The 18253-nt window shown below is 38.9% G+C and overlaps 1 protein-coding gene across 2 annotated transcripts in view; it reads left to right on the forward strand.

The window, feature by feature from the left end:
• Positions 1–18253, forward strand: part of AASS (aminoadipate-semialdehyde synthase) — a 28353-nt gene that overhangs the window by 7185 nt on the left and 2915 nt on the right. The window contains exons 9-23 of one of the 2 annotated variants that reach the window (XM_061467608.1): positions 9–157; positions 1332–1454; positions 1607–1745; positions 2270–2329; positions 2435–2502; positions 4971–5092; positions 7646–7775; positions 8642–8752; positions 10078–10186; positions 10584–10724; positions 12536–12703; positions 14931–15026; positions 16668–16783; positions 16942–17030; positions 17351–17527. In XM_061467608.1, coding sequence (XP_061323592.1) covers positions 9–157; positions 1332–1454; positions 1607–1745; positions 2270–2329; positions 2435–2502; positions 4971–5092; positions 7646–7775; positions 8642–8752; positions 10078–10186; positions 10584–10724; positions 12536–12703; positions 14931–15026; positions 16668–16783; positions 16942–17030; positions 17351–17527 — 1798 coding nt within the window. The remainder of the gene's footprint in view (positions 1–8; positions 158–1331; positions 1455–1606; positions 1746–2269; positions 2330–2434; positions 2503–4970; positions 5093–7645; positions 7776–8641; positions 8753–10077; positions 10187–10583; positions 10725–12535; positions 12704–14930; positions 15027–16667; positions 16784–16941; positions 17031–17350; positions 17528–18253) is intronic. The other variant, XM_061467609.1, reaches the window with a different exon arrangement.

An 18253-nucleotide genomic window follows, 5' to 3' on the forward strand; every position in this document is an offset into this window, starting at 1 on the left:
CTTTGCAGATTGCACCCTACACAACTTGTTTAATTAATGGCATATACTGGGAGCAACATACTCCTCGCTTGTTAAGTCGACAGGATGCTCAGAAGCTGCTGGTGCCAGTTAAATCTACTTCTGCTGCCATAGAGGGCTGTCCTGAGTTACCACACAAGTAAGACACCTCAGTTCATTTGTAACAATTCTGCAGCATCCTAATTAAGTCAGAATGCCAGGCAGTTTCACCACAGTATCTACCAAGTGATTCTATTTCTTATGTTCCTCTTGCATGTTGCAGAGTACCGCATTGAACCTACTTTTGTTCTTCTGTGCTTTGCAGTCTTGTTTTCACAGATTGAAGGTTTTGGAAACATCACAGTATAAATGATTGACAGGTATTGTCTGTCTTTCTGCAAAGGTAGTTCTGCCAATGATCGTTGTGCCAAATCCAGAGCAAACTGTGATATCTGGGAAATGTACCTAATGCACCATTACTGCTAGAAGTTTCTGTGCCTGAGCAGAGTTCATTGTTTAAGTTCTTCCTACCCTGTCATTTGGCTTATACAGCTTCAATAACTGTTCCTTCACATCTCTGATTTCTGCAGCTGGTGGTGGAAATGCTTCACAACCTTGAATAGCTTTAAGGATGGAATGTGGGATGCAAATCCAGGGTTAGTCTCCTTTCAGCGGGGGTGGGAGCCACCCTTTCCCTAGTAGTCCTGTGTAATAGTTCTTTGGGACACTGGCCTGGTGATGGATTTGGGGAGGATATAGCAAAGGATATGCTGGTGAGGAAGAGGTCTTTGTCTTTTCTCTGTCCACTCTTGACACCTTTCTTTCTCTCCTATGAAAAAGACTTTTAACTGTTAACCTTGAGTGGAGCCAGAGGTTGTGCCTTAGGCTAATGAATACTCCACCTGTGCCAGCTCTCTGTGAACTGAAAGGAGGTAGCCACTTTAGGTTTCCCTTTGTGATGGTGAAGTTGTTCTAGTGCAGGACTGCACAGTGATAGCTTGGGGGAATTGGTAGTTGTGTAACAAACGGGAGGTGTTGACAGCACATGGATAATGAGAAAAAATGATGGATGAGTGGATTGTCCTGGTCTTTGACAAGTTACGCATGAAATATGGAACCTTTTGTTGTGAATGGAAATCTTATGACCTGTCTGGATGTCATTGTTCATATTACACTGACTTCTAAATTGGTTAAGATGAATGAAACTACAAGTATAATATATTTTCTCACATTTCTTCTAAATTTCTTTTTCACTTGTGATCTTTTAAACCTATATTTCTTAGTAATTTGGATAATACTCTATTCCTTTGTCTTTTTTTGTTTAATTGCTTTAGGCTTCTGGCAATATGTGACATTTCAGCAGACACTGGAGGATCTATAGAATTTATGACTGAATGTACAACAATTGACAGTCCATTTTGTATGTATGATGCTGACCAGCATATTATTCATGACAGGTGGGAGAGCCTTTAGTTTTTATTGCTTTCCTCTGTAATTTCTACGATGAAACATTATATTGAAAAATCATGTGTTTAAAGCACTTGTGAAAGGTGATGCCTTTCAGGTACCAAGGCGAAGTAGTTTAGGAGAGCCATGTTCTCTCTTTCAGTGTGGAAGGCTCTGGGATTCTGATGTGTTCCATTGACAATCTGCCAGCTCAGCTTCCTGTAGAAGCAACAGAGTACTTTGGTGATATGCTTTTCCCATATATTGAAGAGATGGTAAGGTCTAATGTATCCATCGAGAAAGTAAAAGGCTCAGACTTTGGTCTGCTTGTTTGTTGCTTTTCTGGTCTCCTGTATACATTCAAAATAAATCTGCTGTAGAACATAACTGACTTTGTACTTTTTAAAAAAAAAAAGAAAAGAAAAACAAAAAAAAAAAGGCTTCCTAAGTCTTGAGCAATACTTTGAAAAAGCAACTTGTGAATGAGACATTAGTGATCTGGATGTCTTAGGGATTTGTCAAGAACACTTTGTGTAGGCAGGAAACAAGCTCTGTCAGGTAGTTCATTGTTCCTGGACTATGCAGTAGATGTCTAAATCTGATTTTCTTGAGGCAGATAACAGTTGCTCACAATCAGACTGCTGTTTGAATTTCTGTATTTTCACAGAAGTTAAATGACACTGATCAGGGCCACAAGAGTTTCAGATCTACAAAATACTGGTATTGCTGACTGCATTTAAATGTTGCTTAAAATCTTGATGTTTTACTCTGAAAAAAGATTTATGGCAAATGAAATGACCAGATTTGAAATAACTTATCTCCATAGCTGTTATCGGAAGGCTCAGAACCTCTTGAGAGACAGAATTACTCAACTGTTGTTCGAGATGTAAGTTTTGTGATTTGTCACTCTGCTTGTCTTCCTCTGCTATAAATCATACAGGTACAAAAAGCCTCAGGTTTTGTTTTTGTTTTTTTTTTCATGTATTTCTAGGCAGTGATTGCATCCAATGGCTCACTGACAGCTAAATATGAATATATCCAGAAACTGAGGGAGAGCAGGTAATGTACAGCTTCTTAAAGATTATTTGGTTCAGGATATTAAAAAAATGTTGTCTGCATTCCACCTCCCCTTTTAAATTTATTTACTCCTGTGTTTTTATGGAATACTGCTATATTGCACTGTCTAGTGCTTATGTCTAAATGTCTCCTAGCTTGGTATTTCCTTCTTTCTTCATGTGCATTGCTTAAATCATTAACATATGCTGTTAGTAACATATTGAAGTTGAGGAAGTGGTCATTTTTCTTATGTTATGAAGACTGGCAGAAAACAGACACATGCCAGTATTATTCTGTTACTCCTTGCCCTTTTAAAATGGGTATAACGTGCAGTCCTTTGAAAGGAAAAGGCTCCGTACTATACCTTGAATCCTAGTATGACTCAAGTGCTGTGCTGTATAGCATTGTTCTGTGACTGGATGTATCCAGGAACCTCTGTGAGACTTTCAGGCTTCGTTATATTCCTGTAGGTAAAGCTTTAGTCAGTGGCATGGTCAGTGCCAGCTGCACTGTACATCACGTAAAAGTTGAGATTGGTCAGACCACAAGCACTGCATACACTATACACTAAAAGCATAGTGTGTTGACTTTTGCATGCCAAATGTCTCCAGTTTCCTTTGGGAACTTTGGGAGTTGTGGTTATGAACTTGTGCACAACGAGTATTCACCCAAAGTAACATGCTCTTTGCCTCTCAAAGACTTCAGCTCACAGTAATTTTTGTCATGTGCTGTTTGACAGACCACTTCAAGAGGCTGTCTCAGTAACAGCAGTAACAAATTTTCTGAGGAATACCTCACACAGCACAATGATCTGGGTTGTGGGTTTTTTTTGGTTGGTTGTTTTCCTTTTTTTTTTTTTCTTTCTCCATAAGTGCCTGTATGACCTACCCTGAGAATCTGGAGATGTCATTCCCAAGGGGGTTTTGTGGGTAAATGTTTGAGACTTCTGCGGACCTGTGTGTTGCATGTGATGTTCAGTGGTGTTGCTCAGTTACCTGTCAGAAAAGCAAAACCTGCTAATGATACCCTCCTTTACTGCAGACTTTGGAGATAATGCAAATGAAAGCAAGGATTTTACTGCCTAAGATGTGATGGTTTAGCTAGAGATAGGCTTTTGTTTAGAGCCTGTAGGAATCATGCTTTTGTTATTGCTATAACAAAGTATTATCCTGTGTCTAATTTAGATTCTGAGGGCTCTATTTAACCTAATTGCTTATACCCTTTGGAAGTCTTGGGATATTTTAGAGATAGGATAGCCAGACTGGAGGAACTGAACTGTCCTGAATGCCATTAGAATACAGGAGCAGTTTGTTTTACTAAACTTATCTCTGTCTTTTCACCTTTACTTGCTTCATACCTTCTATGGGTTCCTCATCCACATGCAATGACATATCCCATTAACAGTGTGGACCTCTAGGTATTACTGTTATTTGTTCATAGATTAACATAACTGAATTATCGAGACTTGTATGTAGAGGGTAGGCGTAATATGAAATGTTCTTTTCTGGGACTGTGCAGATTCTGTTCCCACTCTTGATGGGTCATTTGGCAGCCTGTCCTAGAGCAGACATGCTATGTTTGTTTCAAGTCTGACCTCATTTTAGACACTGGGAAAGTTTTTAATAAATATGATAAGAGGTTTGATTGCAAAATAATAGATTTCTTTCCTATAGAAAGTATCCTCTTTGTCAATACTGTTGCTCCAAGCTCCTGCATACCATTTCTGCTCCCTATAGTAAAGGGCAGACAGGAATTATTTCTTTTTCTTTGCCCATGAGGATTTAGCTCTGGAAGAAGATGTTCTGTTAAACCCAATAGCAGGAGGAGGAAGGTCCTTAGATTTGTCATATGAAAGGATATAATGGGTTTAGGAGGCTTTCTGTGAATGGATTAAATCATGATTTAACTTCTTTAAAAAAAAAATCAAACAAGGTCTTGTCTGCAAACAGGATTTCTTAATTAGGTATTAACTTGTATTGACTATCATGTTTCTGTGGTGGACTAATATGAGATTAGTATAACTTACCTAAAATATACTTTCACCAGCATGGTTTTGTGTGCTTTAACAAATACTGGTTGTGTAAAGGGAGCAAGGCAGAGCCTGAATCCCTTTCTGACAGCCCAGGATGACATAGACAGCTTGTGGGTCCTCAAGTGATCAAGTTATGGTAATTTGGCCATTCAGAAAAATATAGTGGCAACTGAGGAAAAACCTATTGAACAGCTAGTATTAATTGAAGAAGCAGTAGAGATGTTGATGGATTTGATCATGTTTATATTGGAAGAAAGAACCTAGAAGTTCTGCCATAGAAGAATGGGAGCAGTACTTGGGTTAGATAGCCAGGAACTTGACTCTTGGTCTGAGTAGAGCTCTTGGTTTGTAGACTTACTAAAACATACTTTGTTAGTTTTAGCAGTTTACAGTTTCCTTCTTCTCTGTGGTTTTTAATTTTGCCTGTAACACCTTCTAGAGAATACACTCAGATGCTGAAGATGGATAATAAGAAGAGGGTTTTATTGCTTGGATCTGGCTATGTTTCTGGCCCTGTAATTGAGTATCTTAGTCGAGATTCCAATGTTGACATCACAGTTGGTATGTAAGACTTTGCTTGTTTTTCATTGAAAAATTAAATCTTATTTAAACCTGCCGGCGTGGTAGAACCTTTCTCAAAAGCAGTAAAGGGATCTGGTTTTGAGAACAGATAAAGAAAATCTTTATTGTTATACACAGCAGAAAAAGATTTTGTAACTGTGAGCATTTTGAGTTTATATAATTGATTTGAAAATGACATGGCCACATTGAAATTTTACTGTTTGTATGTGTAACTTATGTAGGGAAATCAGAAGTACTTTTCCTTCTAGCCTGATTTGGTCTTGGGATTGATTTTGTAGGTAGTCAGTCCCTTTTGTTGGTGCTTGGCTTGTGTTTTCAGCCTCACACAACAAGAAAATGAAATTGTTTTTATGGACATCTGTATGGGTGAAGCCCCTGTTCTAGTTATAACCAATACTGTAGTGGTAAACCTTCAGACCCTGACCTTCTCATCAGCCTCACATGCCTGCTTGTTCATTCCTCTGTTCTGGTTTTATCTGTAGCATGCTTCAGGCTAGGCATCTCAAAACCACTTTTCAGTACCCTTGACGATGACTTTACCCTGATTCTGTTTAAAGGTTTGAATCCCAGGCTGTATTGCCTGAAAGTGACTTTGCTGGGAAGTGATTTCCTTTAAAACTTACTTTTGTATTTCTGTTGATCTGTGGTGTTGCTGTTGTTGTTGCTTTGGTTTGTTATTTTCTCATGTTATTTTTGTGCTTGCCTGCTTTTGCTACCCGTTGCAGTAATAACCATTTAACCCCTGGGAAAAGGTATACTAGGAAGAAGAGGAGTACTCCAAGGAAGCTGCACCATTAGCACAGTTCACTGCCTGACGCTGTGAACAAGGAAGGATTACAGCAATGTGCAGTGTCCATCCCCTCATTGGTACAGAGGCAGCATTAGTCTCTGCAATATAGGAGCAGTAAGGGAAACCAAGTGAATTGGAAAATGTGTTTTGCCAAGCACTGAGCAAACAGCAGGTGCCTGTTACCTGGGTATCTTAAAACCATGCAATTTGTATAGCACACACACACAAAAAACTCAGAAGAGAAGAGACACAAAGGTGTTACTTGTCAAATACTTGACGGTAGGTGGATGAGGAAAGCTTAAAAGGCACACTGTGGTGCCACATTTGGTTCTCAACTGTTAGGCTACACCATTTTAAATCCAAATGACAAAAGTTTTAATTGGGAAGCATTCATGTAATCAATTTCTTTTTAGGTTGATTTTGCCTTTCTCTTTTCTCTCAGCACAAGTTGATTAGTACAGTATGGAGAATCACACTCTGGCAATGTTTATTTCCATTGACTTTGGAAAGGCCATAAGGAAATAAGGCCCTAAGTTAGAGGCACAGATGTTTTTAATACTCTGTAAGCCTGTTCCCCACCTGCCGCCTTCATTGCCTACTTCTTTCTCCTGGCCATGTTCCCATTGTCATCGTTGTATTGGCAGCATGGTGAGCCAGGACAGGAGATGGTGTGAGATATGTCAAATACTGGCTGCTTTAACCTGGATCTCTCTTTCAGTTCTGCTTTCATTTTAATTGTAAGTGCTGATGGCAGTAAGAGCAAGATAATTGTAAGGGACAAATGGAAGCAGGCAGAGACTGGATTTCTTCCTTTTAGGGATAATATTTTCACATGCAGGTTTGGTAGAACTAACCCATAGGCAAATATTGAAACTAGTCAGATTGAATCTGGGCCTCTTAATGTTTGAGCTAAACAAAAGCTTAATGTTTTTATCTTTGTTATGTTAAAAATAGTGAATGATGTGAATTGGTTTTGTTTTAAGCTATTAAGCTGTTCTTGGTAAAAAATAGGAATTCCTTTTAAAATGTCTGAAAACAGTTTTGAAAGATTTTTTTTTTTAACCAGATTTGTCTATAAATGTGTGGCTATGTGGAATGAGGGATGGGGTAAGTTTTCTGGGCACGTTTGTTTACTAAGTCTGTTAGTTGTGTTGAACCTGCATGTTCATCAAGACCTTAAAATTAGTTAAGGTTTTCCTGTCTCACTTAAAGCAAGCACAGGCTGAAAAAGAAAAAGGCATTTTCCTCTTTGGACCTTTTTCCCATCCTGGACTTTAGTCAGCTTTTTGCATTTCAGTGAAGTAGTCAGTGCTTTTGCAGAAATAACTACTACAATCAACTGATTGAATACTCCACCTCAGCATTTATTTGGCCAGGTTAAAGTTACCATTTTTAAAACCAGGAGAAAATATGTACTGCATAGTGACCTAAAATACTTTCAGTCTCAAGATTAATTGTCACACTACTTGAAAATGGTTGTTTTTCAGCAGGTTCTTCACTTCTGAGAGAAAGTATTCTTTGTAGATTCTAGTTGAGTTATAGCTGTTATGGCTTGACAGTGGCAATTTATAATGAAGTTGACTACTTTAAGGGAAGTAAGGTGCTTTATGCCTGATTTCTCTTCAACTGTTAGTGAAGGAAAACATCCATGCAACTGTTTTTCTTAGGGAAGCACAGTTGTACCTGGGAGTGCTTTGTAATTATCTTTATGTAACAGTTGATGTGTTTTACTTTTAAAACAGCATCTGTCATGAAGGAACAACTTGAACAACTGACAGAAAAATATGACAATATTACTTCAGTTCATATGGATATCATTAAGCATGAGGAAAAGCTGACCTCTTTGGTGAAGAAACACAACCTTGTGATCAGGTCAGAATTATGTGTAAAACATGACAGGCTCAAACCTCAGTCATGCTGCTTCTTTCTCCTAGTTCAGTGACCTAAAGCAGCATACTAACTTTTTTTAATGCCCAAGAACTGGGATCATAGTTGTGTATGTAAATAGTTGTATCTGGCCACTGCCTTCTCGTGTAGTAGGGCATCAGGACTTTCAAAGGGTTTTGACTGCAGCATCCCTTTAGAAGTGTTCACCAATTATGTGGAGAGCCTTCCTAGTGTGAGGGACCAGTTGTGTCCACCAGTGGAAGTGTTCCTGGGATCAAATTGGCATATTTGCAAGAGGAAGCAAAATTCTGACATCTTGGTCATTTCTCCACTAAGAGAGATCTGTTTTCAGGTATTGAAAGAAGGGAGCAAATGACTTCACAGTCCTTGTAATTTTGTCCCTTTTGCCACAGATGTCATGTATGCTGCTTCTTTTCCATGTAGAGCATGCTTTTCACGAAGTACTTCAGCAAGATCTTTGTAATGCAAGCTTTCTCAAGGATGGATTTACAGCTTGGCATCTTCTGAATCTTCATCATGCCTGTTTAGAAAGTAGCCTTGAGAATAGATCAGTGGTTTGTTTTTTACAAAGACAAATGTGACAGAAGATGCTGTCTAAACAATGACTCCCATATTGTCCTGTGCTCTGTTCCAAGTACATACAACAATGCACTTCTGTAGGGTAGCATTTCACTTATGTAGATACGAAACTGCTCAGGGCAAGGCAGGTAGGGCTGTTGCATTTACTTGAGCTCTTTTGTAGGCATACAAAAAACATTTGCAAGTGTCTTTCCAGTGATAGCCTAAGTAACTGGTTGGATTTTGATGTTGCATATTTGTTTCGTTTGTAGTTTGCTGCCTTATTCAGCACATCCTTTGGTTGCTAAGAAATGTATTGACAACAAAGTGAACTTGGTAACAGCCAGCTACTTAACACCAGCTATGAAAGAGCTCAGGGAGAGGTAAGTATGACAGTAGCATCTCCCTGGTGTTACTGCCTCCTTTAGTGCATTATCTGAATATTTTGCAGTCTGTTACACCTGCAATGTTCATTGTGAATTACTGTTTTCTGCATTCTTTGTCCTTCTCTTTCTATGGTAGAGGACTAAGTTTTTTTTCCCAAAGTTGCATATGGAGGCTGTGTCAGAGTGGGGAAATGAGTGCACACCCCACTAGGGCTAGTGCTCTAAACAGTAGAATGTGCTTTTCTGCATACCCCATCTTATTCCATGTTAGTGTGCTTTCCCCTCTCCCCTCAGACCTGTTAGGATATTTGAGCTGGGCTGATATTCAAATCAGCAGATGGGCTGTCCTGTTCTACCAGTGACAGCAAGCTTGCTTGTCATCCTTCACATTCTCCTAAGCCACATTCCCCTAATCTACACTAATATTCTATTACCTACTCTAACATCCTCCTTCATGACTCCTTCTTTTGGATAGGAGTCATTTCTCCTTTCTATTAGTCTCAAGTTGGTGACGGTTCTAACTATTCTATTGTTTCTGTTGTCCTACTTATTATATAATTAGAAGTTGTTTTGGGCATGGACTTTCACCTAGGTACTCCTCTCAGTCTCAGTACTGGATACTCTGAAATTAATTCAAGTGAGTGAGATGAGACTTGTGCATGCTGTGTCTCTACAAAAGATAAAACAGAGAAAGGTAGACAGGTAGAGAACCAGTGTTGCAGACAGTGAGGGAGATTCTTCTAGCTGTGATGCCAAGAGGTCATATCACACCCTCAAAAAAAAAAGAAAGAAAAAAAAACAATTCTTATTTGTAAAAATACAAAGTGATTTTGAAACTAAAATAAATTGCCTCAGTTTGTGGTGATAAGTGAATTTCTCTGGGAATGTGGACAACTGCTAAACCCCAAATGCTTGTAATTTGGGAAAGTAGGTCTTTCATCTCTCTTCTCCACAGGAGCTGTTTAGGGCAATTATGACTAGTTCTGTGCCATACTCTTCAGTACTACCTTCATGCACTGTAGGGCTGTCCCGGGGAATGTGAGATATGGAGTTTAGTGTGAATAATAGAATAATAGAATGTGAGATAGGAATTTATTTTTCCACCAGCCCCTAGATGTTGCAGCAAAGTAAGAGAAACCAAGGCTAGAATGACTCTTTAACAGTTGTTACTGCTCAGGTTTTAATATCTTTTTTTTTTACCCACAAGCTGCAGATAGAGCCTAGAATTTGCTGTGTTGGGGAAAGTTCGCTGGGCCTTTATTGGACAGATTTCCTAAATAAAAGTGAATATTCTGACAGCTCTGCATTTCTGTTATTTTTAGTGTAGAAGCTGCTGGTATTACAGTTATCAGTGAAATGGGTTTGGATCCGGGTCTTGACCATATGTTGGCAATGGAATGTATTGACAAGGCAAAAGAAGTTGGTGCCACGGTAAGGTTGGCAGGTAGCACATAGTAACCCTGTCCCTTTACCACCTCCTAGTTTTTGGGCATGTCACTGATGTGTAATGGATTCTGGACACCTTTCTCTCATGCTTGGGATTTGTTGCCAACTAATCCAGTTGGTGAAAACACCAACAATATGGCCTTGCCCCACTATCTGTTTTGGTCTCCTCTCCTTTACAGACAGTGGCTGCAGTGTGACAGCTTGATGCCCTTGCACAGTAAACTTTTGGTTCCACTGTAGATCTTCTGATTTGGCCTATGTGGGGTACAGCGTCAACAGAAAATTTAAGAACTGAAAGGGATTCTGCAGGGCAGCTCTGTACTGTCCTCATCCTGGTCTGTTTTCTCTTCATTGTTTCTTTCATTGTGAATAAATCTGACAGGTTGTGTCCTACACTTCTTTCTGCGGCGGCCTACCAGCTCCAGAGTACTCTGACAATCCTCTGAGATACAAGTTCAGCTGGAGCCCCCAAGGAGTTTTGCTGAATACAGTTCAGTCTGCTACATATTTAAAAAATGGAGAGGTGAAGTAATCCTAAAATTTCCATTTAAAGCCAGACAAAGAAAGTGGTATTTTTAAGGGGAGAATTGGGGTTTGTAAGTTGCTGTGTTTACTTTCAAGCCAGTGATAGTCAGTTGCCAAACTCAGTTGCATGCATAACAAAATCCTATGTTTGGAGTGTGATGGTGCCTGGCACCTGCCAGCATTGTTCTTACTTACTGTATGGAAGCCGATTGCAAAGATGGAGTGTGTGCTAATGACTAAAGCACTGAAGCTGGGTTTCTGCATCCAGCTTCCGTTCCCGTTGTGTACTGCTTTTGCCACTTAATTTACCTGTCTTTGGCTCTGTGGAACGAAGGTGAAAGTGCATCCTTCTACTTGCTTTTCTGTCTAGCCATGTTTGTAATCCAGGCAGCCTCATTCTATACTTACACATGTATGCCAGGACTCTTGATTTCTTTGAGTGCAGTCTGTAATACCAGTAGCGCAATGAGTATTTTTTGTGAAAGTGTACAGTACTTTCTGATGTGTTTATATAAGCTCTGTTTTGCTGTTTGTGCAGGAGACATTAGACTTAACCTAGCAAATGTCACTGCATCTGTTTTATGGAAAGATAAAACTGATTTGTGCAAAGCTATTGCAAGCCACTGTTACATTTCTGGTTTCCTGTCCTATCTGTTTGATCACTTCCACTTGCTCAAAGTAGTTAACTTGAGCAGGGGCTCTTCAAATGTCAAGGAGACTGCCTTTTATAACCAGTGTAAGGTTCAGCTAATTATCTAAACTTTTTGATCTGCAAAACCGAGAAATCTTTTGAGATGTTTTGTCATGACTTTTTGGTGCTCCAGTGTTCTTATTGCAGTGAGAAAGTAGAAAATCAGGGATTGTGTATTGGATCATTAATTAGAAAGCAACAACACATAAGTTTCAGATAAAAGGGTCACTTGGAGAATGTAAAAATGTTTATTTAATTCTGACCTGGTTCACCTATGGCTAGGAAAAATTAGATCATGCATATGAATGATTCATTATGAAAGCAGTATGTGAGCTTGTCAGTAAATTGTGCACTAAATCCTTAGCTATCTTTGACTGTTGTACAGGATTCTTCCCCACTAGTGTCTTGCCTGGCAAACACAATAAGATCTTTTGGCTTTTGATTTAGTCTTTCTTCTAGGAGGAAACCTTGCCCCTTTGCTCAGAAGTCACAAAATGAGTTTGTATTGATGCTGCATAGCAGACATGTGCATCAGCTGCTTGAAGGAAACAGGGTTCAAGGCTTTGGTTTGGAGTGATAATAGAACTAGTCAATCTTATTTTGTTTTCCTTCAGTGGTGCATTTTCCCTGTGCTTTGTAGCTGCAAGTAAAGATACACATGGACAGCAATTTTGTATCAGTGTTCTACCACTGAATTTATTTTAATCTTTAAAAGAAAGAGAAGCAAGATCCCTCTTTCTTTTTACATTTGCCTTCTCCTCCCCCATAAAAGAGTTAAAAATGACTAAAAAACAGGAAGACTATGGGCAGAATCTCCCTTCACATTGGTGTAGTTTGGGAAAGGAACTTGCCACTTTAGTATAAGAGCAGCAGGAATTAACAGCATGTGTGAGAAAGATGTGTCTTGTTTTAGCCCTTTGATTAGCAATGGCTGACATAGTGCATGCTCCTCCATCACATGATATATTTCAATGGCTTGTGCAACTGCTTTATTTAGATTGGGCCTTTGTTTGCACATGAAATTCTAAGCATATAGTTGCTATTTTGAACATACTTAATATCTTCTGTTGTAAAATAACACAACACTGAAATAATATTGCTGTTTTTCACAAAATTAGGTTGTAAATATTCCAGCTGGAGGAGCAGTACTTGATTCTGTTACTCCGATGGATTTCTTCCCAGGATTAAATCTGGAAGGTTTTCCAAACAGAGACAGCACAAAATATGCTGAGCCGTATGGTATTCAGACAGCTCACACTTTGTTGAGAGGCACCTTAAGGTACAAAGTAAGTTGTTATTATTATTCATTATTATTTTCCTCAAGAGGTGAATGTTATAATTTAAAGAAAACTATATTTAAAAATTAGCCTTATATAGCTCTGTACTTTCTATTTATGAGCTCTCCACTGTCCCAGCTGAGATAACTGAAAGGACTACTCTAGTTTTTTTGAAAGCAGCTTTACCTGATTTACTTAACAGCTGTTTGTTGCAAACCAGAAAAATAGTTTTACTTGTTTTGGGCAGCTGCTCAGTTGGTTTGCATAGTCTGTACCTGTATTTTTTTTTCTCTCTGGCTCTATATGTGGTGTCAGATCAATAGAAGATTTAAAACCAAATAAATCTGAAGGGGTTATGTGATGGGCGTTGCTGTTACATGTTTTTAAGAATTGATCCATTCTTTTAAAGATGATAAAAAATGGAACTTACAATTTGTTGCCTATGTTCCTGTGAAAAACATAATGAAAAATCTTACAGGAAATGATGTTTTTTCATCAAACTGCACATGTTTTTCATTAAGTAACTGGAAATCTTGAATTTGAGCAGCTTTAACTTTTCAGTCAGTTAAATAAAATGTTTAATGTGTTTTCCTTCTAACTGATAGACTCTATTCCTTTTGTTTGTTAAACTGACTTCTTTTTAATTTTTTTTGCTGGTCAGTATAACTTAAGAAGGAATAAACCTAAAACCATACTGAAGATTTAAAAAAAGCTTTTATGAATGTCATGATATGCCTATTGCGTTAAGGTTTATGTCAAGTATAAGTTGTTATTTTGTCCATGGCTTGAGACGTGTATATGTCTTTTCACTCTTAATTCCTCTATTGCAATACAGCAGGATTTTTCTTCATTTCTGGGAGTGAGGGAGGTTGGGATGCATGCTTAGCAAAGGAAGATGGAAGGCCATTGTGGGGCAATAAGGGTTACAAACTGCATCAGCTCTCCTTTTATCAGTCTAGTTATGATATCTTGTGCAGAAGCTAAAAATATGTGGAAGGCATCTATCTAGTTACGGAGTCTTACTGTGACAGTAAGTCTGTCATTTGGGGGGCTGGTAAAACCTTCTTCTTTTGTGTAAGAGCACAAGGAAAAGCAAAATGTCGGGGTAGCACAAAGAGTTGTTACCAGTGTGCTATAAGAATGATGATTTTGTGGCTAGTGTTGGTTTCTTGTGTTGTTTTCTTTATCCCCAGAGCAGGCTTATCACTTTGGGATGGTGTGATATTGGTAGGGTTGTGTGGAAGAACTTGCCATACCTCTACCTGCCTGGTATCTGCATACCAGAACATATTGCTGGGCAGGGCAGCAGTTAATGTTGACCCTTTCTTTGCACATGCGGCTGTGCTGCTGAGCAGAAAGCAGTCAATTCAGTGCGGAGGCTAGCATCTCCTCAGAGTGTCTTTCATAGATTAATTTCAGCTAGCTAATTGAGTCAGTTTAAAGAGAGATATCACAGAAGGATATCTAAAAGCCATCTAAACTGATAACCTAGTGCTGGTGGAGGTGGCTCCTAATTATAATTAGCTCTCTTTCAGACTGCTTTATTTCCAGCAGTCTGCTTTTTTACAGTGTTTCGCTTTCGTGGAAGTGTTTTCAGGTATCCAGCAGCTGTGTGGGAGTGTTAATGGAATGCAAACGAAAAGAAGCAGAAACCAGTTGAGACTTCTTTTATCGTGCACATTAAAATTCTTTTTTGGCTGCCTGTTGCAGCCATTACAGCTCCTCTTAAATACCATTCCTCCGGTGTCCTGTGTCTCTGATGTTCCTGAAGGAAAGATACAAACACAGAGGATTCTTATCTTTAAAATCAGTCTACCTGATGTCCATATAATCACACTGGTATAAAGCCAGGGTGACCAGAGTTCAGCTCTGGAGTCTGTATTCTGTGGTTTGTTTGTGGGCCAGCTGGCTGATATAACTCTGTGTTTAATGATGTGCTGGAGTTTGAACTAGCCCTTTGATCTCTTGTACCAATGCTACTTGCCATGGAGGTATTGATGGCAGAAGTCATTAAAGAGGGTATTGAAAAAGTAGGGAGAAGGGTAGAGAGGGCCTGGGGAAGGTACCACTCTGGAGCAGTAACCCCACTGGCATCCTGTTAATTGTGGCTATCTTCCCGTGGGAATAATGTTAACACTAACATGGTTGTGTCCGCTGCTGCATTCAAAACAAGTAGAAATACTTGCCTCACTTTCAAGTAAATATTAGTTTTAACCATATTATTCTTTTATTTCAGGGATACTCCAAAACTATGGGAGGCTTTGTAAAACTAGGATTAATTAGCCCAGATCCATATCCTTTGCTAAGCTCAACCTCTCCACCTCTAACCTGGGTGAGTTACTCTGATTGCTCTGCCTTCTTTCCTCTGTTTTACTAATGATTTTGCTATTTCTAGGCTTGGGTGTGCTTAGAATTGGGAATCATGTATTGCATCCTGGTCATCTCTGGTTTTTGTTTCTGGAAATCAGGAAGATTTTCTTCAGCAGGAATGTAATACAGTGCTGGAACAAGTTTCCCAGGGAGACTCTGGCGTCTGTGACACTGGAGATTTTCAGGACTTGGCTAGGCAAAGCCCTGGCTGACTTGAGTGCTGATGGTATTGCTTTTTCTGTCTTGCTTGTTGATACTTCACTTACATCTTAAAAATCTCAGCTAAAGTATGGCTTGTGTGATGTACTGCTGTTATATTTGACAATCAACATTTTGTCTTTGTGGGCAAAGCAGAGAATTCCATATTTCAGTATGGTATAAAGAGGACTGAACCGACAGCTTATTACTTGTCAGGTCTGCTTGCCTATCTTGTAAGAAATTTCTCTTCCCTTTTGCAAACCTCTGAGAGAATAACTATTACTCAGACGAACAAAATACAGCTGTTTCCTTTTTCCTTCCTTGTGATTTTATCAGCATTAACCTGGAAAAAGACACCAGGCTTGTGCTGTGTGATGGTCTGAGGAGAGCACAGAATTTTTCTGATGATGTCATTAGTTCAAGTTAAGAGTGTCTTGAGTGTTCTCAAAACTGAGAAAGCACAAGGTGAAGAGGCCTAGCCTGGCTTGTCTCTGACTAGCTTACAGCACTGCTCATCTACCCATATGGGAATTGCTTCTTTTTTTATATTATTTTATTTTTTTTTTCCATTTTCGATTTTAGGGTTGATATCTTCAAGTTTTCTTTGTAGAGATGGCTAGAATTTCCAGTCCTTGTAACCTCAAGGAATAAGTATGCAGTGGCATGTTTGAAAATAACGATGAACTCATCAGTCTCACTGCAAACCTCGTCTCAGCAATATTGTTATATATCAGTGCTTTCCTTCTGCCAACTCTGTGTGGGAAGCAGAGGAGATAGGCTAGCCTGAGCTTCTAAACGGACTCTGCAGTTCTTTCTTGCTTCATATATTGTTCATAGCTTCATTTATTATTCATGTTGCTGTGAATGAAGCAAGTAATAATTAGCATCTAGATAGCACAAAATGGCCTTCAGATATGCACAAAAGTCTTCAGAAAACTTTTGGTAATATTCCCAGGACTGACAGAGCCTTGTTAATCTCATCAGTTTGTTTCCTTCCTTTTGAAAGGGATATTCTCCATTTCTAGACCAGCTGAAAGATATCCTTGAGTCCCCTACGCTCTGGCTGTCTCCAGGTGGCTTCCCTTTCACCCTAACATCCTCCCAGTGTTCCTTGTTTATGCAGATTTCTGTGTTCTTCACTGCCAGAGGAAGGGATAAGACTAAAAAGTAGGGGGAAGCAGCTGAGTGTTGGGGAACAAAGTGTTTTAGGGAAAGATGAGCCTTATTCTCTTTTGTTGTGGTTAAAAAAATCTCAAGCTATCACACTTTCTCTGTACCCATAACTTGTCTCAGAAGTCCTAGATATTAGGTGAGCTTAATGGAGCAGTGTTCTTGAAACCTTGACTGAAAAAGAGTGGAGATGGATGTCAGGCCTTCAGGAACTTTTTTTTTTTTTTTAATACAGAAAGAGCTCATGTGCAAACTGGTTGGAATTAAGCAGCCTGTTGAGTACGATGTTCTTAAAGAAGCTGTATTTAGCAAACTGGAAAAGGATCAAAGTCAGCTGGAGGCAGTGGAATGGTAAATGTTCCAGTGATTTTTAAAGTTTGTTGGGCCTTGCAATTCTAGCCATTTTGTTCCATGTTGAGGCTGTTAAACTGATATAAGCTGGAAATTACAAAACTGAGACTAAGCTGTTGGTAAGCAATGATATAAGCCTGTCTCATTTCTTCTGCCAGGCTAGGTTTATTGGGAGATGAACCGGTTCCGGCAGCAGATTCCATTGTGGGAGCTCTTGCAAAGCACATGGAGATAAAGCTGCCCTTTGGTATGTGAAGAATTTTTTTTTCAAGGCTTTTAGTAGAACAAGCCAGTCTCTCTTATCAGCCTTAACTGGAGTAGTTTGTTCACCTTCATTAATAAACCTTCATGTTAGGTTTTGGATGTTTTGTGATATTCTCTAGTCCCCCAATTTATCTTTTTCTTTCCCTGATATATTTTTAATTTCATCTTAACATTCTGTTCTCCTTAATAGTCTGTTTCGTAAGACACCTTCGATACACATGCCGTGTATGCATAGTGCCTTGCACATCAGTCGTGATGTGACTGAAATACAAGTAATTAATAGTTTGTGTGCTTTTCTCTTAGGCACTGGAGAGAGAGATATGATTGTTATGAGAAATGAAATAGGTCTCAAGCATCCTTGTGGCCATTTGGAGAAAAAGTTTATTGATCTGGTTGTCTATGGTGACAGCAAGGGGTATTCTGCAATGGCTAAATCAGTAGGATACCCCACGGCTATTGCAGCTAAGATGGTTCTAGATGGTAAGTGGCTGTTCAGACTTCAGTAACAGTATTTCAATCCCCTGTATCTTTCTGCCTGTAGAAAGCAAATGCATGGTGTTTTGCAAATGTGTATATATGTATATTTTTAAAATTTATGAAAATTTTCTTGTCTTCTTTACAGGAATTTTTAATCTGCGTGTTTGTTTCAGTGACAACTCTTAATTTACTGCTTAATATATAGATGATGTAGTCTTAAATGTTTCACTGGTGTAGAGGAGACCTTTGGCATAGCAAATTACAATTGATTGTGCCACAGTGAAGCAGGCTAACATATACCTGTGCTGAACAAACTAGTGACTTCCACTACTGCTTTCTGGATTGATGAAATTTGAGGCTTGGGGAATATTACCTGATCATGTTGTGTATAGATAAACAGACAAACTCTGCCTAGTCATCACCCTGTGTAAGGAAATACTGATTTCCCCCTGTTTGCTCTTAATCTTTATAACTTCATTCTTCTGGCTAACTGAAACGAGCAAAAACTTTGTTGTGTAATTTTTGGTTTTTTGTTATTTAAAAAAACTGAAACCCCAAACTTTTGAAGTTTAGATACTTTTCACCTAACTGCAGTTTCACAGCTCTGTGAATTAGATTCAAGCTGTGTATGCTTCTATGTTTCAAACACTTTTTTTCCTATTCTTTGATACAGTACTGATACTGTGTGAGAGCATAGTACTAGGGTTGATATATCTGCATATATACATA

The sequence above is a fragment of the Pezoporus flaviventris genome, unplaced genomic scaffold (genome assembly GCF_033815535.1).
Source record: "Pezoporus flaviventris isolate CSIRO_AGI_PZ_B2104156 unplaced genomic scaffold, CSIRO_AGI_Pfla_v1 ptg000045l, whole genome shotgun sequence".
NCBI classification, from domain to species: domain Eukaryota; kingdom Metazoa; phylum Chordata; class Aves; order Psittaciformes; family Psittacidae; genus Pezoporus; species Pezoporus flaviventris.